Below are 20,867 nucleotides of genomic sequence, written 5' to 3' on the forward strand. Positions count from 1 at the left end.
AACATCAACTTTACAGCCATGACCTCTCTCCTGGGCCCCAACATGATGAACAACAGGGACCTGAAGCCAGAGATTACCAGATCACAGCTTCAGCCTTGTGGCCCCTCAGGAGGCCCCTCATGCTCCACCACTCTGTCTTCAGCTGGGTGGAGCTGCACATGAACAGAGCGGCACATCGCTTTGCTGTCCTGGATCAGGCTTAACCCTGCAGGACCCCAGCCCGCGAGGACTGGATCTGGAGCTTTATATTTACAACATAAGATGGCAGGAAAAATGCCCTGAATTGTGTTAAAACTGAAATTCTTGTCGGGCAGGAAAGTTTAGTTTAAAATGGCTTCTAGCATATTTTGTGCTTCTTAGTTTTTAATCACCTCCTGACAACTGCTGAAACAGGAGACGTATTCCCACAATAATAACTTCCACAATGAAGAGGGTTGTTAGCATACCTAGCATAGCATATTAGCACTGAGGTTTAATGCATTTATTGACTGGAAAATTTATTAGATTTGAGTTGCAAACTGAAAACCATCCCATTCTAATTACTGTTAAAACGTATTCATCATTTCGACAACATAGCTAGCATTTTATCATATAAAAGTTAACATACTGTTTCTTTCTTCCCCATTCTTAAGAAGTACCAGCGAAGAAGAAAATACTGTCTGTGCGCAGTCTTCCACAGCGCCTCCATGATCCAGGAGCCTGGCGAACCCATCCAGTTTGAGGTCAGCATTGGTAACTACGGCAACAAACTGGACACCACCTGTAAACCCCTGGCCTCCACCACCCAGTACAGCTGTGCTGTATTTGATGGTACGTGATTAAGTTCTTTGTTTTGCAGTCACTGATGCAACCAACAGTCTAAAGCTCTTTAAAGCAGGGCTGCTCAGTCCAGTCCTCGAGAGCTACCATCCTGCAACTTTCAGATGCATCCCTGCGCCAACACACCTGAATCAGATGAGTGGCTCGTTACCAGGCCTGTTTAGAGCTGATCCCCGGCTGTTGGAGTAAGGATGCTTCTAAAAGTTGCAGGATGGTAGCTCTCGAGGACTGGACTTGAGCAGCCCTGCTTTAAACGAAACGTTTCAAGGCTTCACTTGACCTCACCTGTGGTTCTGTTTCCCAGGTAACCATTACTACTACCTGCCCTGGGCAAACACTAAGCCAGTGGTTGTTCTCACGTCCTTCTGGGAGGACATTGGTCACCGCCTCGATTCTGTCAACATCATCCTCTACATCACACACCGCCTGGTAAACATCAGTGTTTTCTTTGCTAACTAAAGGCCTGATGCAACATATTTATTTTATTGGGACTTCTTGATGTGTTAAAGCTGCAGTATGTAACTTTTATAAAACAATTTATTTTGCATATTTATGTAATTGTCACTATGTCGTAGGAACATAAGATCAGACAGATGAAAAAAATCCAACTAGAAACAACAATCAGAGCCAGGGGGCGGGGCTTAGCACTGTCAATCATGTCCACCACCCCCTTCCCTTGTTTTCTGCTACCACTAGAGTTTCTCTGCGTCAACAGAGCCTTTCCTGAATGCTAATCCTAGTTAGCATAGCCACCAATGTTGACTGATGAATGGTTTTCCTGTAACTATAAGTTGTTTCTCCACCATTAGCACATTTAGCAGTGAGAACACACAGTTGATTGACAGCTCTAAGGCCCTCCTCCTGGCTCTGATTGGTTGTTTCTGACCTGGAGGCGGTGCATTTCTTCAGACAGCTATAGAAGCACAGGGAGGAGAAACAATCTTTTTCACAGATTATCTGTCCCATTCCGTCACAACATGGTGACAGTTTTAACAAATATGTAAAAATAAACTTTTTTTTAAAATTAAAGTTGCACACTGCAGCTTTAAAGTTGATCTGAGAATATGTGAGAGGGAGCTGCTTGTTCAGTGTTCTGTGTTTCATGTTTTAGCAATCCAACCTGGATGCATTTAAAACGGCCATATTGGCTAAAGTTCCTGACAGCCAGCTGGCAGAGGTGTGGATGAAGTTACTCAATCAGTTGATTGAAGACTTGGACAGGTAAACAGAGGAAGGGTCTATTTCCTGCCTGTCTAACAGGAGATGCACCCTACAGCATTTTGTAGAGTGATTATCTTGACTTTTTGTAAAAACATTTTCACATTCAGTTTCAATTTTGGTTTATTCCAGTTTCACTTTCAGAACCATAATAGAACCAGATTGAAAATAAAGGCACCTTTCTAAAATAATGGCCTTTGTTGTTTTTTGCCAAGTAATTTTGGCAACAACAACAAAAAAAAATCACTTTTGCCATAAAATGACTTGGGCCACTATTTTACAAAGGTGACTATATTTCCATTGTTTTTTAGGAGAGTGAATGTCACATTGGATGTGAGAATCTCTTGAGGTTAAACCAAATCATCTTTGTGTTGCTGAATGGCTGCTAACATTTCCAAATCCGGCATGTTTTCTGAAATGTTGAAAGTGCAAAAAGCGGTTCTTCTGTTCAGCCTTCCTGTTATCCACTTAGCCTTGCTCTCTTCCAGATTGATTGTTGCAGGGCTCAAACATACATAAAAAAAAATGTCAAACCCAATTTGATTCCTGATTTTAATAATTTATTTTCCCCCCTTCATTTTCTTTACTTATTGTTTTTATTTGTACTTTTTTTTTTCAAGTGATAGAAATTATTTTCAAAAAAATTTGACTTTTATTTCAATAATCTCTTCCTTCCTGGATACTGAGTTGACCTGAAAAATTCAAAATAATTAGAAAGATGATGAGTCTTGGGTGTGCTGACATCAGTCCTAACTATGGAAACCCAAGGAGTGAATTGGTGGGGAATATTCCAGATTTTGTACTGAATAAATTATTAGCTATGAAAATGATTGACTGTGGAAATGTTTCAAATCAAAAATTGATATAATTTAAAAGATATATTGCAGAGCCCTATTTATTTCACTCTTAAATGAGGCCTAAACACCTTTTACACAATGCTAGAAATGGTTAGCTTCAAGTCTTTGTTGGTGCATCTCTGCTTCAATGAAAGGGAGGTCAGGTTAAAGGATCAGAATAACCACAAATTAACAAGACCAGAAAATGTATTGACATGTGGATAAAGATTGTGACTGACTGTGTGTGTTCTCGTGGAGTTTCCCCACCCCTGACCTGGAGGGCCGCTCCAACCTGACATCTCTGGACATCCAGATCAAGAAACTACGAGACAGCGCTCTGACGTCCATCAAGGTGGCAGCGAGACGCATGAGAGAGGAGGCCAGGGAAATCCCAGACACACTGCCGGACATAGAGAGCTGGGCGGACAAGCTCAACCAGTTGGCCGACGAGGTACACACACACACACACACACACACACACACACACACACACACACACACACACACACACAGGAAGCCCAAAGGTTTGAGGCTGGGTTCCGGCTGGCATTCGGGGATTGTTTCAAAAACTCCTAATATGGCCAAAGTTTTCTCTGCCAACATTCTCCTCGTCTGCAGCCCCAGAACAGCATGCCTGACGTGATCATCTGGATGCTGCGCGGTGAGAAGCGTGTGGCCTACAGCCGCATCCCGGCTCATCAGATCCTCTACTCCACCTACAGCGAGCAGGCCTGTGGGCAGCACTGTGGCCAGACTCGGACCATCTTCCTGAAGGTACACAGTGTGTGTGTGGGGGGGGGGACGCTGGACCAGATTCTGCTGTTAGATTTTCTGAACTGCTACTTTCTTCATCATCTTGTTGAAGCTTTGTGGTGTTCATGCCCTCAGTACCCCATGGACAAGACCAAAGGCCTGAAGGTTCCGGTTCAGGTCAGGGTCAACATGTGGCTGGGCCTCTCTGCACAAGAGAAAAGGTTCAACGCCTTCTCAGAGGGAACCTTCAGTGTTTTTGCTGAACTGGTATGAGACTTCAACGACTGAGCTTTAATGGAGAATTTTTTTTTTTTTTTTGTCAAATAAATGTTTCAATATAAAGTTTCATCCAGCTTGGAAGATGTTACTTCATCAACAACGCTTGAACAGTTCGAGATTGTTTCATAAGTAAATTCTGAGCAGCATATGATTGTATTCAGCCCCCTTTACTATGATGCTCCTAAATATGCAGCCAACTTCCTTCAGTTTGTTTCACTTCCTGGTCAGAGTACGATCCTCTTCTTTGTAATCTGGGCAAACGTTTAAAGCAGAGTTGGTATATAAAGCTGAGCTCTATTCAGTCATCCAAACATAATTGCATAAATGTCAACAAAATAAATAGAAGTATATGGTAATAAGAGAGAAACTGGATAAAAGTTTAAGGATATACATGCCTGTCCAGTCACTTTCAGTCGCCGTGTCGTCTGCTGTGTTGCAGTATGAAAACCAGGCTAAAGTGTTTGGGAACTGGGGGACCACCGGACTGGTGGGCCGCCACAAGTTCTCCGATGTGACGGGAAAACTGAAGCTGAAGCAGGAATACTTCATGCCACCCAGAGGATGGGAGTGGGAGTCCGACTGGTTCATCGACCCGGAGAAAGCGTGAGAACACACAGGTTTAATGAAGGGAGACATGTTTGTCTGAACTAGTCTTTGCTTATTTAGTAAATTCAACACAGAAAAACTTATTTTATTCACCAGGACTAAATTGAATGGGCCACACTTCCTCTGCTTTGTTCACATTTCTCTCATTCCACAGAAAATGACTTGATGTCTGTAGCAGAACGTACCAATGAGCTGGAAGTTCTGGTTTCTACAACAGTCAGTCTTGATGTTTGATGAAATCCCCCCAAAATGAAATGAGCTCATTATTATGACTAGGCTAACAGAGCTAGCTTGAATTGGCTCTCTTGCGTTCTAAGGAGATGAATGAGACAAGTTTGTCTTGATAGAAAGAAATGGATGTTGCCAACATCACTGAGCAATACTTCAGGATCTGTTGTAATGTTTGTAATATTGGGAGTTTTGAACAATCCCATAATGTCAAATAAACTTCAAAGAACCAGGTTTGTCGAAGAAAAAAAAAAAATCTTATGTTCGCAAGATAGATAAGTCATCGTTATGAGATACAAGTTGTTGTTTTTTTCTATCAAAGAGGTGGAAATGGGCTTCCATGTCAGATAATTACTTCTCATTAAAAAGAGAACAGAGACTTGTGCCCCGCCCCTTTAATTAGTCGCAGGAAACAGAAAGAGGCAGCGCTGTGGGGAAGCGTCATTTTGAAAACCTGTTAAATTCATTCTAACTGGAATCAAACTTAACGGCAAACATTTCTCCCTCCATCATGGTCATTTCCGTAGAAACTGCTTCTGTTTTTAAAGCTTCCCCCAAAGAGATACTCATTAAAAGTATGAGTGTCTCTAGGCACCAAATTACGTCAGTCAGTTCCAGTTTTTCGCAAGCCCATGATCGTAGAAATTTGCGCCAAAAGCAACAGAACCCCGCATTGTTTAATGCTAATGCAGAATTGTGAGTTTATTGCAAATTTTCCGCAAAAAAAACTAACTCCCACCTGCAGGGTGGCAATATTTCCTACTTCTGCTACACTCATGTCTCAGCTTTACTTAATGTCACGTTATTGTCTGTGATTGACGTGGCGAGTATAACAGTCACATGTAATGTCATGCATAAGTGCAAATGTTTGCAGAATTCCTTTGAAATATTTGATTTTGAAAGTAACATATGATTATGATTGCAAAGAAAAATCACAAAAACAAACATGAAATCCTGGAGGTACTGATCAATGTGAAAAGACTTTCAATGTTGAAGTAATTACGGAATGTAGACACAGCTATTTATTTATATTTTACTCATTTCCTAATGGGTTTTATCAATAACCGTGAGAATAGTCATGATTTACATGTGGCCCAAAGTGAGTTTGACCCCTCTGCTTAGGGCTTTATTTAATTTTAACCCAACTACACTGAATATTTGCATTAATTTTTTTATTAAAAGATGGTTTGGCTTTGTTTCAGCCTGCTAACTGAGGCAGACGCCGGACACACAGAGTTCATGGACGAGGTGTTCCAGAACGAGAGCCGTTTCCCTGGCGGCGAGTGGAAGGCCGCCTCGGAGCCGTACACAGACGTGGTGAGAGCAGCGAGTCGCGGCGCAGAGCACACACACATACACACCCACACACACACCCCATCAGGATCTCTACGACAAAAATACACGAATTTGGATGTTTTAATATTAATTAAACCTGCGGATCATCTCTCTGTTACTCAGTTGCTTAAAAATAAAAAAGGAGATGCACGCTCCTGATTATGAACATGCAGCTGACCTGATTCGTGTGTTGGGCAGAACGGAGAGAAAAGCCGAAACCCTAAAGAGTTTGACTGTCCTCCGGGCTGGACGTGGGAGGACAGCTGGACGGTGGACATCAACAGAGCTGTGGATGATCAAGGTGCAGAAACTCATAATGTGTTATTTTACTTCCATAAACTGAGCTTTTCATGGTTGTGCTTTAATCTAATCAATGCTCCCACTGCCAGCTGCAGAAATACACTGCTGGTCAGTCAGAAAAACCAATCAGAGCCAGGAGGAGGGGCTTAGTGCTGACAATCACCTCATGTAATGACAGAGGAACAGCTTACAGATACAGGAAAACTGTTCATCTACCATCATTGTAGTAGTCAAGCAGACGGCAGAGAGAGGCTGTGAGCAGCACATATTCCAGGGTAATTGACAGCTCTAAGGCCCTCCTCCTGACTCTGATTGGTTGTTTCTGAATGGAGCAAAAGAGCTCGATTTCGTTTTTTTCTTCTGAGATTATTATTGCCATTCTGTCACAACCCCACCTAACCCTAACAGTTTTAAGAAATATGTAAAAAAAAAAAAAAGAAACACACCAAAAAACCATTTCTAAGTATAAAAGTTACATACTGTAAGTGTAGACCACTGGCGATTTAGATCCCATGAATTAAGAATCGCATGCAACACAAATTAATGTGTGAAGGCAGATGAATGAACCAATCACATATAAATATACATTTATTTCTGTAGAGCTGTACAGCAGTGAGCTCTGCACCAAAGTGCTCTCCGTTAATTCAGGGGTAAAAGAACTGAAATATCATTAGAAGAAACATAAAAATGACAAAATACTGCAAGAATAATATGAATGATAAAAGTATACAACTCTGTGTGTGTGTGTGTACGTGTGTGTTCTGTACAGGCTGGGAGTACGGGGTGACCATTCCTCCAGATGATAAGCCCCTATCCTGGGTCCCTGCTGAGAAGATGTATCACGTCCATCGGCGGAGGAGGTTGGTCCGGCCCCGAAAGAGAGCGCCGCGTCCCGCCGGAGCGGCACCGGAGGTCAGCATCCGATGCCGCGGCTTAGTGCAGAAACTGTCAGAAATGATGCCACATGCATTTCTGCATTTATTCATTTAAGGAAAAATTGTCACCTTGAGATGTTTGTTCTCAAACGCACAGAGGAGAGACCAAGGTGACCCCGCGGGATGGGAATTCTCCTCCCTGATCGGCTGGAAGTTCCATCGAAACGAGCGCTCCTCAGACTCGTTCCGTCGACGGCGCTGGAGGAGAAAGATGGCGCCCGAAGATCGCCTCGGAGCCTGCGCCATCTTTCAGCTGGAGGGCGCATTAGTGAGTGAAACTGGATCCACCGTCACAGACGGACAGATTCTTGTTTGGAGCAGCAAACAGTTCTGTTGGTAATTCAGAGGAAGCAGGAACTGACTGTGAGCTTAATGAGTCACCAAATATTTACCCATGATTAATGAAGGCCGGCTCCTCAGGCACAGTTTGGCTTGTATTTGCCGTGTGACACATGAACACGCCGCTTAAGGATGTTTCTGCTTTGGTCTGCAGGGCGTCGATACAGAGGACAAGGAGAAAGGCTCCAAAGGCGACGCCACCAAGCTGTTTGGTGCCAACACCCCCACCGTGTCCTGCACCTTTGACAGTGAGCTACAGACAATCAGAACATAACATACCACAGGCCAGAAGGGTCAGATGTGAATTTATAGCATTTTCCATAACTCCTCTGCAGGGTCGTACATGTACCACCTCCGAGTCTATCTCTACCAGGCCAGGAACCTGATCTCTATGGACAAAGACAGTTTCTCTGGTAAGATTTTATCTGTGGGGGGGGGGGGGGACGGATCCATGTCAGGAAATTAGAATGTTATGAAAAAGTTTATTTTATTTCAGTCGAAAAAGTGAAATCCTTTTAAAGGATCGCTTCTGCAGCAGGTCAAACGGCGCTCTGCTACCGGGCCGCGCTTGAAAAGTTACACAGTAAAATATTAACAGCAATATTTGGTTTATTTAGCCTGGGAAATAAGCTGAGTGTTCATTTTCAAAGTTATATTTTAATCATGTTCATACATTCATAAATGTGTGCAGTTCCTAACCAGATATAATTCACAAGCCAAATGTTTAGTTAAATAAAGTATTAAATTTGAAGCTAAATATTTAGTCTGTAGACTAAATATGTAGTTTACAAACTAAATATTTATCTCTGACATAAATATTTAGTCATGAGTTAAATATTTAGCTTGATGGCTAAATTTTTAGGTCTGAGCTAAATATTTAAAGAAAAGATCTCAATTGGAACTAAATATCTAGTTGGCAAACAAAATATTTGTAAAGTAAATATTTAGCTAAAAAAACCCCTAAATATTTAAATCACAAGCTAGTCGGTTGATGTGACTATATCTCAGACCACGTTTTGAAGTGACCTGGAGAAAAGCAGTTCAGCATCATGTCCGCTACAGATCTCCCTCTTGACCATGACGAGTCTTTGTGTTTTTAATAAGACTGACCCATGCAAATGAAGATGAGGTAAAATCATGTCTTCTCGCATTACAGATCCGTACGCACACGTTTCCTTCCTTCACGTTAGCAAGACGACCGAGAAGCTCCGGGCCACTCTGAACCCGACCTGGGACCAAACTCTGATTTTCAGCGACGTGGAGATTTACGGAGACCCCAAGAACGTCGGCGCCAATCCTCCAGACGTGGTGCTGGAGTTCTACGACAGCGACCAAGTGGTAGGCTGCATGGTGGTGTTGTGTTACAACGATTGAAAGATCCCATTTACAGATGAAATGGCTTCAGACTGTAAATGCATCGTTCAAACGTTGAACTTTCATAGGGCAGAAAATTGACTTTTCAAGGACTAATTTTCCTCAGGAAAGATTCAGCATGCCTTTTATTAAATGTAACAACATTCTTTTTCATGCCGGAGAACTTCTCTGCAGATTTTTATTTCCTTGCAAAACAACGTCCATCTCTTCCCCTCCTAACGGGCGTGACTGTGGCTGAGTAAATCCGTTACCCTCCGGGAGTTTTCTCAGGTCCTCATTGGTTCTCTGCCGTTGGGGATTCCAGCCGAACTCTGTGGAAGTGAAACATGTGATGGTGTGTGCAGGGGAAGGACGAGCAGCTGGGCCGCAGCGTTTGCGTCCCGCTGGTGAAGCTGAACTCTGGGATGGATCAGACGCCCAGGCTGCTGTGGCACCCCGTCATCCAGAAGGGCCAGAGGTCTGGGGAGGCACTCGTGGCTGCTGAACTCATTCTTAAAGACAAGGTCTGATTTATCAAAAAAAAATTATCTGTACATCTCTGGGAAACGGGTGGCTTTACATTCTTAGAAATTGTGGAGCATTGCTTCCTGCTTTGCATTTGGACTGAATTACCTGCTACACCAAATGTTCCTATACAGTTTGGTTTCTTGACACCAAACATCTCTTGCTGTTTTTAAATTGAGAGCGTTGGAGGTAACGTGTTCTTACAGCTGGCAGGCTGAGCGACTGGGATGGGGAATGCTGGGAAAAGACGGAAAGTACAACAGGAAAATGATTTTTGTTTGATTCTGTGAACAACAGAATGAAATGATGAGATTAGCTCATAATGTTGGGATAATCTAGTGCAGTAATGTTGATCTTTGATCAAGTTCTGCATCAAAGCTGCAGCTATTACTGTAGCAATCGATTATTCTATCAATTATTCTCAGGATTAATCCGATAATAAAACTTTTAAACCAGATAACTGCGACTTTTTCATTTTAACTTTTTAACTTGCACTTACAAAGTATATTGTGCAACATAAAAATGCTAATTCTTCTTAAATAAGAAGTTTATTTTATTGCCTTGAATGCAAAAACAGTGATGAACAATGATGCTGTTCATCATGTGTAGCAAACAATTCAACTGCAGCTAAAAGAATCATCATGTGTGAAACTCATTCCTTCTGTTTGACTCATCAGAACAGAGTCAGGCTGGTCTGCTGGTTAATTTTTAAATGAACTAATTAAAAACTGGATAGTAAAAGATATTTAATGTGAGGATTAATGTGAGGTTTGCTTGTTTTTACAGAATTTGAACCAGGTGAAGCCAAAACTAGAGGAGAGCTGCGTAGAACAGATTAGCTTTTTTTTTTTATCTTCAGTGTTAAATGTATATATTTTTGGGCAGTTTTTGCTCAGTTGCTGCTCCGAATATTTTCTTTCAGGAAATAGCCTTGTTTTTGAGTCTGAATACTCCAGTTAATGGTTAATCAATTACTTGGTATTTCCATACATTTTTAGCAATCACACTTTTTAAAATGTGAAACCTGTACAAACCCTGAATTCAGTGCTCAAGTAAGAAGTTTTATATTTTTCAAACTGGTATTTCATCCTCTTCCCTTTTTTGTCTCTCTACGGTCAGTCTTGGAAACAAAACGTTGAAAGTTTGTCTTTTTGCAGTCGGGTGAGGGGGATCTTCCCCTGGTTCCCCCAAAAAGAGCCGAGAACCTCTACATGGTCCCTCAGGGGATCCGGCCGGTGGTGCAGCTCACAGCCGTGGAGGTGAGGCTCATTGGCAGACGCCGGTCCACCGATGCTCTCCTTCTCTCTGTGTGACCGACTCTCCTCTCGGCCACCAGATTCTGGCGTGGGGTCTGAGGAACATGAAGACGTACCAGCTGGCGGCGGTGTCTTCCCCCAGCCTGGTGGTGGAGTGTGGAGGCCAGCGGGTGGAGACTGCTGTGATCAAGAACATGAAGAAGAGCCCCAACTTCCCCGGCTCCGTCCTCTTCATCAAAGTGGTAATGATGACGTCAACAGGGATATTTCAAATGCAGCATTTTGGTCCTTCAGTCTGAAATTGAATAAGAAATTCAACTTTTATATATTTATATATATATACAGTATATACAGTATATATATATATACAGTATATATATATATAGCATCAATTCATAACAAATGTTGTCTTGAGGCACTTTGCAGAAAAAGTCACATATATCCCAATTAACACTTTTTATCAAACTGTGCATTAAACTGAAAAAGAAACAGATGAACTGATGTTTTTATTTTAATAGTTGTGACCAAAAAGAGAGAGAACAAATCATTTTTCAAGAGGAGGTTTAATCTATAAAGCACTGGACATAAAAACATTTCAAATATGTTGATGTGTTCTTCCAAACACTGCAACCAGGAAATGTCTGCAGCATTTAGCACAAACAAAGTCACATGACTTTACCCGTAATTAGTTTTTAATGTCCAGTGCTTCTTTAGATAAAACCTCTTTAAGAAGCTTATCACTACCTCACTGTCTAAAAAAGCTTCATAGATATTCATCATTTTGCTCCCACTTCAGTTACGCACTACTTTGTATCAAAATACATCAGTTTTTGGATAAAACACAAGTGGTAAGAGGACATGGATGAGCATTCGACATCTCAGTGTGTTTTGCTAAATATAAAATCCTAAACTTCTTCCTAAAGCTTCAGGTTGTTTCCTATTCTTTCCCTCTCAGCTCCTTCCAAAGGATGAGATGTACACTCCTCCCATCGTGGTGAAGGTGATTGACCACCGGCCGTTTGGCAGGAAGCCTGTGGTTGGTCAGTGCACCATCACCTCTCTGGAGGAGTTCAGGTGTGACCCGTACGTCGTCGCTTCCGCGGGAGCCAGGGCCTCCAAGAGTGAGTTCCAGTGCCTCAAGTCGACAAGTTGTTCCAGACATGGGAGAAAATCTTTCCTCATTTCTGTCCAACAGTGGCTCTGATGATGACTGCGCCTCGTAAGGACGTTGCCATCACGATGGACGAGGGCCGACCGCTGCTGGAGGCGCAGGTTAATGCTAGCTTCTTGTATCTGACCCCCCAGCACCGAGTTTAAACACAAACAAAATTTGGCTCCTAAAGTGTCAAATTTTGACAGATTTCCATGCTTTGGCTTGCAGTGTTTATACAGTATGTCTGCAGCTTTCAACAAACTGGCTTCCCCAACTGCCCTGTTTGTATGTATGATTACTTCCTGTAGCTTTCACTAAACCAGTGACATGGCTGTAATCCACATCGCAGCTGATTTTTACCAAACATATCTAGAAGTGCTTTAATCGACACACTGAGTCATTTTGATCACAGCGAGGGTGTAACATGGAGCAAAGGCTCCCTGATGGGATGATGGGATGACTGGCTGCTGGCCTTTTCCAGTTCGTTCAGATTTATGGTGAAAACGGCCAGAAATCATCCAGTTGACACTTTCGCCCTGAGCTGTGGCTCAGGTTTCCCAAACCACTGATGTCTTCATAGAACTGCTGTATTTACACAACCAGACGCCTTTTACTAAGTAAATGAGTTGCAATGCATTTAAGATTTTATTATTGAGAACATTTGATTTTTTTGTTGTAATAACTAATTAACTCTAATGAGAGCCTGAAGTAAACATGACATACTTTAATTAAGCTTTTTTTGGTTTTGCCTTTAGACCACCATTTGAGTAAATAGTGTAGTATCTCCTGCCTCTATTTTGTCACTTGTAAACACAGGGTTAATTTTTGACTTTTCAAACTCAAATTTCATTGTTTGTTTTCATGTCTTGTATAGTTTTTCTAGTTGAGATAGTTAATATAGCTGAGATTAATCTAAAAAATGTTGTGTTTTTTCTAGCAAATGTTCAACTTTTCAAACACAAATTTCTTTTTCTCAGAAATTAATCTTCTGAGATTAGATTAATTTCAAAATGTAAATTTGTTTTTCTAAAAAAAAAAAACATTCTGAGATCTCAACAGTTCTGGGGTTTTTTTTTTGGTTGATATTTACTTTTTTTATATAGTGGAGCATAAATCCTCTGGGACATTTGATGGGAGTGGATCATGTCTACATTAGTAGTTTAGTGCGCTGCGCTTGTTAGTCCTATCTAATGCACCGTTCTTTCTTTCCTCAACAGGGTAATCCACTTTTTAGACTGTTCTAAGTAGATTAACATGTCTTTATTTCACATGTTTTCATTTAGTTTTCTCTGTGCTGTTTGGACTGTACGCTTTTTGAGAAATGCACCACAGAAGCGCGAGACCAACTCGATCACCAACCAGATAATTTTGCTGCATCCTGGTCTGAATTTTGGTTCAGCTCCAGCTATAAATCTGAACTCTAATTTGAACCTTTTTTAAATCTTTGATTGGTCGAAGCTAGTAAAACTGGAAGACTTTTGTTAGAGGTGCATCTGCCTTCCTTGTTACACCCTTGTACCATCAATCATAAAAACAGGAATGCTCACTAATCCTTCGCCACATCGCTTTCGCCATTCCGTGTTCTCTGATGGTGATGTCATGACTGACTCATTTATTGACCTTTTTTCTCATCCTGTCTGTCTTCAAAGCACGCAGAAAAGGTGAGACAAACGTTTCTAGCATTCAAGTTCTGATTGCACATTTAACTGTGCCAAGATAATCATGCAACTCAACCGCACTTTCAGGAAAAGGAGACGGTTGATTGGTGGAGTAAATTCTACGCCTCAGTTGGAGACCAGGAGAAATGCGGCCCTTACACCAGGAAAGGCTACGACACCCTTAAAGTACGCAGACTTGATTTCTTCCCACACGAAATGATCCTGACCCTTCACAGCTCATTATGTGGCAAACAGAGTTATGTTTCTGGTTGCACAAGTCTTACATGTTGGTGCAAATTTTCAGGTGTATGACCGTGAGTTGGAGAATATCGACGATTTCAAAGGGTTGACCGACTTCTGCAACACGTTCAAACTGCAGCGAGGCAAGAACGAAAACGGGGACGAAGACCCCACCGTGGTCGGAGAGTTCAAGGTCCGTTTGGTACCAAAACATATTCAGAATAAAATACTGGTTAACAGCCAAAACATTGTCTGGGGTTTTCAACTGTTTTAGTGTCATGTTTATGAGCTGAATCCAAAAATCACATTGGTTTTGCTCGATCAGGTCAACTTTCTAAACTACGGAGCAACATGAGCATCAAAATGCAGGACTTGTTCTCACATCTGGATCAGTTTCCTGAGAATCTGATCAATGAGTGATGAGCAGGAGGAGAGATTCCACCAGGACAGGAAAGAGACAGAGACATAATGTTCACATGTACTTACCCTTATCAGTGTTTATTATTCAATTTACAGAAATCCAAGTTTGTAATATTTAATTAAAACACTCTGTTAGAAAACAATTTATTTTCTCCTAAAACCTTTTTTTGGATGAGAAATATGAACTGAAATTAACTGATGATGTCACAAAAATGTCATCAATTTAGTCAGAAGATCAGATTTCTCTAAATCAAATTAGAATAAAAACCTGACCTGACTGAGAAAAATGGATGTCATCTTTGGATTCAGCGGTACAAAATAATCCTGATTCAGTTGAAAAAAACAAACAACTTCCAAAAAATGGTTTTTGTAACCCAGTGAAATACTCCACCAAATTCAACACAAAGCTGAAAAAATGCATAAAATGAACCTGGTTCAGTGTGGAATGTGTAGAAATTGTGCACAAAATACACCAGATAGACATTTTCATGCTTTGTGGCTCTACAAACCAGTTCAGGCGTTCCAGGTAGAAGTAACTCCGTCTCTTTCCACCATCTTGAAAAGAAATGGAGTTATGATGAGACATTGTGATGATGTTTCATCTCATTATCACAATGTCTTGGTTTATTAGGAGACACCTCAGTCATTTTTAACAATGTCAATCCTAAACGATTACTTTCAATGTTAAACATGACCAAAATGACAATTCTGAATTGGAAAACAAGGACCGCTGTCAGTCTGACATATTGAACACATTTCAATGGAAAATAACATTTGGTATAATTTATACCAAATAATATTTGGTATAAATTCCATATCATTTTCACTTATATTATGAACAACATCATTATTTAATGGATTAACTTTATTGTTTTTTGTCTTGCCCCTCCTTTTTCTCTTATTTCTGTATTTCTCTTCCTTTCTCATCTCATCTAATTCCTGTATAAAATCTAACAAACTCTACTTAAAGGAACTTTTTAACTATTAATTGATCCATTGTATGTTTGATTACCTGACTTATTGATTTATTCTTCTCACTATTATGACTTGATTGATGTTTTCATTTCTTTACACACTCATAATGTAAGTGTTAATTCATTCAGTCCACCACCAATGCTTATACATGCCTACACACACACACACACGTTTGCACAGCTATCTTTGCAGGAACTTTCCATTGACTTCCATTCATTTCTACAACCTAAACCTAAACCTTACCCTAACCCTATCCATTACATACCTAACCCTAACCAAAACTCAATTCACACCTTAGTCCTAAATCTGACCCCTGACCCAAAAACAGCGTTTCCCCTGGTGGGGACCAGGCTTCGGTCCCCACAAGGAGCATTGTGTCCCCACAACGTAGTATATGTCAGGAAAATGGTCCCCCGCGCACACACGCATACACGCACCCCGTCATCAATATTCATTCATTCACCCACAGTATTTTTTTCTTTTTCACAAATGTACAGTTGCTATGTACGTATATCATACTGTGTTGTATAAGACATACTTCCACATTCTGCTGAGCTCATCTGTGTTGCCCTGTTCCTACCACTAGGGGGCGTTCAAAGTGTACCCCCTGCCAGATGACCCCAGCATTGCTGCCCCGCCCCGGCAGTTCCGTGAGCTGCCGGAAAGCGGACCCCAGGAGTGTCTGGTCAGGATTTATGTGGTTCGGGCAATTGACCTGCAGCCTAAAGACAACAACGGCAGAGTGAGAATGGAGCTGTACTGACAACCAAAAAAATCCTCATTATGCTCATGGTTTCCTCTGCTTTAACTTGGTTTGTCTTTTTAGTGTGACCCGTACATTAAAATATCAGTGGGCCGAAACACAGTGGACGACAGAGATAACTACCTGCCCAACATCCTAAACCCTGTGTTTGGAAGGTGAATCTACTCGGCCTTGTTGTTCATCGTTCCCCCAGTGTCAAGCTAAGCATTTTCCACCCTTCCTCTTGTTCAGGATGTTTGAGATGACGTGTTTCCTGCCTCAAGACAAGGACCTGAAAATTGCCGTGTACGACTACGATCTCCTGACTCGTGATGAAAAGGTCGGCGAGACGGTCATCGACCTCGAGAACCGCTTCATGTCTCGATACAACTCCTACTGCGGCCTTCCTCAGACCTACTGCATGTGAGCAAACCGGCGGTCCGCTCCATTCTATCATCTCCACATGCAGTGAAATGTCTGAAGAGGTTTTATGGACAGGGATGAAATATGATTCTGTGTCATTGAAGCTCTGGCATCAACCAGTGGCGGGATCAGCTGAAGCCGTCTCAGATCCTGGAGAACCTGGCCCGACTGAAAGGCCTGTCCAAGCCCAGGACGGAGGACAACGGCACGTCTCTTACGTTCAACGGAAAAGATTACACGTTGGCTCAGTTTGGTAAGAGATTAAAACGATGTAAGAATGGGTCGCTTGTTTCAACCAAGTTATATGAAACTCTGTTTTGTCTTAAAGAAAGCAACACGGAAATTCACCAGCATCTGGGCCCGCCGCTAGAACGCCTCTGTCTGCATGTCCTCAGAACACAGGGACTGGTTCCTGAACACGTGGAGACCAGGACCCTCTACAGCTCCTTCCAGCCAAATCTGTCTCAGGTTAGACATCAGTTACCCAGGAGGCCAATCATGCATGGCTTTTAAAGTTGTTTTATTAGTAAAAATCTGAAAAGTTTTTACTCCATTTATTTTCAGGTATGACTACCTTGACAAAAGAAAATCTGAATATATGGTCAAATTAGTGTTTATGTTATACTGATTATGTTATGTTGGTTAAAGGGAAAGCTTCAGATGTGGGTAGACGTCTTCCCCAAAAGCATCGGGCTCCCTGGTCCTCCCTTTGACATCACACCCCGCAAACCCAAAAAGTAAGTCGGCAATGTTTCTGCCTCGTTGAATGCACAACGACGCCGAGCTGACCTGACCTTATGACCTGTGCCGATGTTCAGGTTCTTCCTGCGAGCGGTCATCTGGAACACCACCGACGTCACTCTGGATGAAACCAGCATCACGGGAGAGAACATGAGCGATATCTACGTGAAAGGGTAGGCTACAGTCAGTTCTTCAACAAGAAGCGACTTTACAAATGGAACAAAGTCACAGAGGCTAAAGTATGTACTGAAGTCTTCCAATAATGGATGTTGAAGGTTTCAGAATTAATTTGAACTTGTTGAGGTTGAGTACCTGTTGGTGACTATAACTGACCAAAGCTTCTTCCTGGTACATCAAAAATAATTTGGTTGACATCGAGTCTGACAAAGGGGAATGTCGATGAACCTTAAAGATAAAGGGACAAGACTTGTAGTAAGATTACGTTGTAATCTTGAACAACCAAATGGTCACCCTCTGATGAAAGAAAAGTGGTTAGGATGTTCAGGAACCACTGAGCATCCAGCCTGTATTGAACTGGAAACTGATGGAATACCAGTGTCACCACCCACTGCCTGCTTCACATCTGGACTGGGAGAATGCTGAGCTGCTCAAAAATCTAAACCTTTAAGTTCTGCTGAAATATGCAACTATTACAAACTACCTTTATGGTCAGATCAGATGAAGATTGACCTGTTTGGCCACAGCGATGAGAGGAAGTTAAGATTAGGCTTTTTAAATGTAGAATCATGTGGAGGGTTTGCTTAGCTGTGGGTTGTTCTTGTTATGCATTGCATGAAATGGATTGATTGATTAATGAATGAGGAAGATGACCTCATAATTGTTTAACTTCACCTCAGATCATAAGTTAAAGTAAAAGCAGTTGGGTGTTCCAACAGAAAGAACAAAACATCTTGTGGAGTTTCTGGAACAGCTTTAAAAATAACCTCAGTTCAGTTTAACTCTGACCTCAACCCTATTGACTCTTGTTGATGGCAACAGAAAGCTTGTTGTCAAGGTGTTGCTCACACAGTGACATTTAATCAACTACTATGTACTTTTGAGACTGAATATAGAGTTATCATTCACAATTCTTCAATTGTGGATGATAAAAACTTCCTTGGTAAATTCAAACCTGTTGGCCTGGTTGTGTGGTATTTCTGTAAGGGTCGGCTGTTGTCCAATCAAGGCATCAAAGGACATTCATGAGTGTACAAGTTCTGTCATTCTCTGTGGCAGCTGGATGCCGGGCATGGAGGAGGACAAACAGAAGACTGACGTCCACTACAGGTCTCTGGATGGAGACGGAAACTTTAACTGGCGGTTTGTCTTTGGCTTTGACTACCTGCCGGCTGAACAGCTCTGCCTCGTTTCCAAGAAGGTAAGGTGTGTTTAAGGTTTTCGTAAAGTGGACTGGCTTTGTTGAATGAATGTAACCGTGTGTGTATTCGTTCTGCATCAGGAACACTTTTGGAGTCTTGACAATACAGAGTTCAGGATTCCTCCCAAGATGCTGCTTCAGATATGGGATAACGACAAGTTCTCATTGGACGATTACTTGGGTAAAGGCCCAAAACTGCACCTTGTGTCACACAGTTTTTACATTCATAACTGTGGAAACTACTAAACTTGTTGACCCTGGTTTTCAGGCACGCTGGAGCTGGATTTACGTAAGCTGGTCCCTCCTGCCAAAACTCCAGAGAAATGCTCCCTGAACATGATGGACAATCTGGAAATTGTAACGCCAGACAAACCGACGACTGCCAAGTCTCTGTTTGCTCAGCAGTCAGTCAGAGGCTGGTGGCCTTGCTCCATCGAACAGGACGGGAAGAGAGTACTGGGTGTAAGCATACAGTGTTCCTTTTTTTAACAAAACCCTTCCTTATTGCATTGTAAGACAAATTTCTGAGGAGTTTGATTGAAGAAAAAAGATAAATCCTTGAGGTGTAACTCTAACCGTACAGGTAAAAAGAGGACCAGTAAGGTTTGTAGAGCAGTTTTGATGAGAGTCTGTGGACAGACTGGTTCAAACCGAGTCCTTGTTCACTTTTTCGTCTCGGCAGGGTAAAGTGGAGATGACGCTGGAGATTGTGAGTGAAGCAGAAGCAGACGAGAGACCTGCAGGAAAAGGACGGGACGAACCCAACATGAACCCAAAGCTAGACTTTCCTAAGTAAGACGGCGCCGAACCAAACTGTACAGAACGGGATGGGTTTCAGTTCAGCTGAACAAACGCTGCTTTATCCCCTCACCAGCCGCCCAGAAACCTCTTTCTTCTGGTTCACTAACCCCTGCAAGACCATGAAGTTCATTGTATGGAGAAGGTTTAAGTGGGTGTTCCTTGGACTCATCATCCTCATCATCGTCGTGCTCTTCATCGCCATCCTGCTGTACTCTTTACCAGTAAGAGCAAATTACATAACATGAAAGTATATGTCCTTTAATAACCACACCATTTGCTTTTTTGGTAATTTTATTCTTAATGTATATATATTCAGTGAGTTTTACCCAAAGTAGTTCAACCAAATCTGTTTTTAATAATTTGTTAAACTAAATACAGCAAAGGCTTTCACATAGATGTATGACTGAGTTTAGACATCAAATTGTAAACGTAGAATATGGCAAACATGCATATTCATAACCTGCGAAAAAATATGCAAAGTTTTTCAATTAAAATACAGCATGATTAGTTTATTAATCACCGCAGACATTTCTGTTTTTCCTTTAATCTGGCTGCCTTTTACTTTTGACTTGGCAATTTTGACCCACATGACAAAGTTTGGACATTTGATCCAAGTTCAGCATCAGCACTGCAGCAGCGTTTGCAGTGAGGTTACAGTGATATCTAATTCCACCTGAATGTTTTTCTACATGTCTTTATGAAAAATGCTCCAAATAATATAGTCCAGGTACCGGAGCAGCGCTGACTCGTCTCAACTTCTCTGTTGCAGAACTACATCTCCATGAAGATCGTGAAGCCGCTCCAGTGACAACGGATCGCACCGACTGAACACTCAGCCAAACCAAACAGGATTTGCTTTTATTTTCACAGCTGACGGTGTTTTATTATTGAGGCGGGTGTTTTTGCATATTTGCACTGTTGCCATAATAAATGTGTATTTTATGTAGACAGCTTCAAGGCGACAACCATGGGACACTGTTGACGTTTCACGCTGCCATGCAGCCTAAAAGCACAGGCGGTTGAACCGTTTTAATGTCCGTTGTAAGGTCATGCAGTCTGAACACGGGTTCTGGTTCTACGTTGGTATGGGGACGATTTTATCCACACGGTCACTGAGACGGATTTAAGACGTTCATCGCAAGTCATCCTTTCATTACAAGGTGTCTTCCTGATTTGTCTCCTTAATGTTATTGTGCCAAACCGTTCTATCATGTATGTCCTGTTTTTAAGTGAAATATTAAACATGTTTTACATTGAAGTTAAATATTTCCAGAGGATTTGTTTGAATGAGTCACCAGTGGCGTTTGCTGCTGTAGCGCATCACTTTCACATGAATGGAAAACAATGTTGGAGGAAAAATACAATAAAGACTCAAAAGTTTCAAATAAAATCTAAATTTATTGTGCAAATATGACAGCAGAAGAGAAAATTCCATCTGTATTAGGTTTGTTCTTCAGGATTTCTTTCATTATATTATGATGAAATATTTGAGGCTGAACACTGGAGAGGATTTCAACCACTAACAGTTATGGACATGTTAACAATGACAGTAAA

The 20,867-nt window shown here is 41.6% G+C and overlaps 1 protein-coding gene across 4 annotated transcripts in view; it reads left to right on the forward strand.

The window, feature by feature from the left end:
- Window positions 1-20,577, forward strand: part of myof (myoferlin) — a 39,238-nt gene extending 18,661 nt beyond the window's left edge. For all 4 annotated transcript variants that reach the window (XM_023341561.1, XM_023341563.1, XM_023341564.1 and 1 more), the window contains 35 exons: window positions 633-810; window positions 1,124-1,248; window positions 1,931-2,040; window positions 3,132-3,324; window positions 3,492-3,647; window positions 3,762-3,893; window positions 4,345-4,508; window positions 5,942-6,056; window positions 6,273-6,375; window positions 7,144-7,286; window positions 7,407-7,577; window positions 7,803-7,896; window positions 7,984-8,061; window positions 8,805-8,986; window positions 9,367-9,525; window positions 10,684-10,785; window positions 10,863-11,024; window positions 11,738-11,903; window positions 11,978-12,054; window positions 13,585-13,596; window positions 13,681-13,779; window positions 13,898-14,026; window positions 15,815-15,970; window positions 16,055-16,146; window positions 16,223-16,393; window positions 16,498-16,646; window positions 16,722-16,861; window positions 17,042-17,130; window positions 17,212-17,307; window positions 18,371-18,512; window positions 18,594-18,693; window positions 18,781-18,974; window positions 19,195-19,304; window positions 19,387-19,534; window positions 20,083-20,577. In XM_023341561.1, the coding sequence (XP_023197329.1) occupies window positions 633-810; window positions 1,124-1,248; window positions 1,931-2,040; window positions 3,132-3,324; window positions 3,492-3,647; window positions 3,762-3,893; window positions 4,345-4,508; window positions 5,942-6,056; window positions 6,273-6,375; window positions 7,144-7,286; window positions 7,407-7,577; window positions 7,803-7,896; window positions 7,984-8,061; window positions 8,805-8,986; window positions 9,367-9,525; window positions 10,684-10,785; window positions 10,863-11,024; window positions 11,738-11,903; window positions 11,978-12,054; window positions 13,585-13,596; window positions 13,681-13,779; window positions 13,898-14,026; window positions 15,815-15,970; window positions 16,055-16,146; window positions 16,223-16,393; window positions 16,498-16,646; window positions 16,722-16,861; window positions 17,042-17,130; window positions 17,212-17,307; window positions 18,371-18,512; window positions 18,594-18,693; window positions 18,781-18,974; window positions 19,195-19,304; window positions 19,387-19,534; window positions 20,083-20,121 (4,476 nt within the window). In that variant the 3' untranslated portion in view covers window positions 20,122-20,577. The remainder of the gene's footprint in view (window positions 1-632; window positions 811-1,123; window positions 1,249-1,930; window positions 2,041-3,131; window positions 3,325-3,491; window positions 3,648-3,761; window positions 3,894-4,344; window positions 4,509-5,941; window positions 6,057-6,272; window positions 6,376-7,143; window positions 7,287-7,406; window positions 7,578-7,802; window positions 7,897-7,983; window positions 8,062-8,804; window positions 8,987-9,366; window positions 9,526-10,683; window positions 10,786-10,862; window positions 11,025-11,737; window positions 11,904-11,977; window positions 12,055-13,584; window positions 13,597-13,680; window positions 13,780-13,897; window positions 14,027-15,814; window positions 15,971-16,054; window positions 16,147-16,222; window positions 16,394-16,497; window positions 16,647-16,721; window positions 16,862-17,041; window positions 17,131-17,211; window positions 17,308-18,370; window positions 18,513-18,593; window positions 18,694-18,780; window positions 18,975-19,194; window positions 19,305-19,386; window positions 19,535-20,082) is intronic.
- The last annotated feature ends 290 nt before the right edge of the window (window positions 20,578-20,867 follow it).

This window comes from Xiphophorus maculatus, chromosome 10 (assembly GCF_002775205.1).
Source record: "Xiphophorus maculatus strain JP 163 A chromosome 10, X_maculatus-5.0-male, whole genome shotgun sequence".
NCBI lineage: Eukaryota > Metazoa > Chordata > Actinopteri > Cyprinodontiformes > Poeciliidae > Xiphophorus > Xiphophorus maculatus.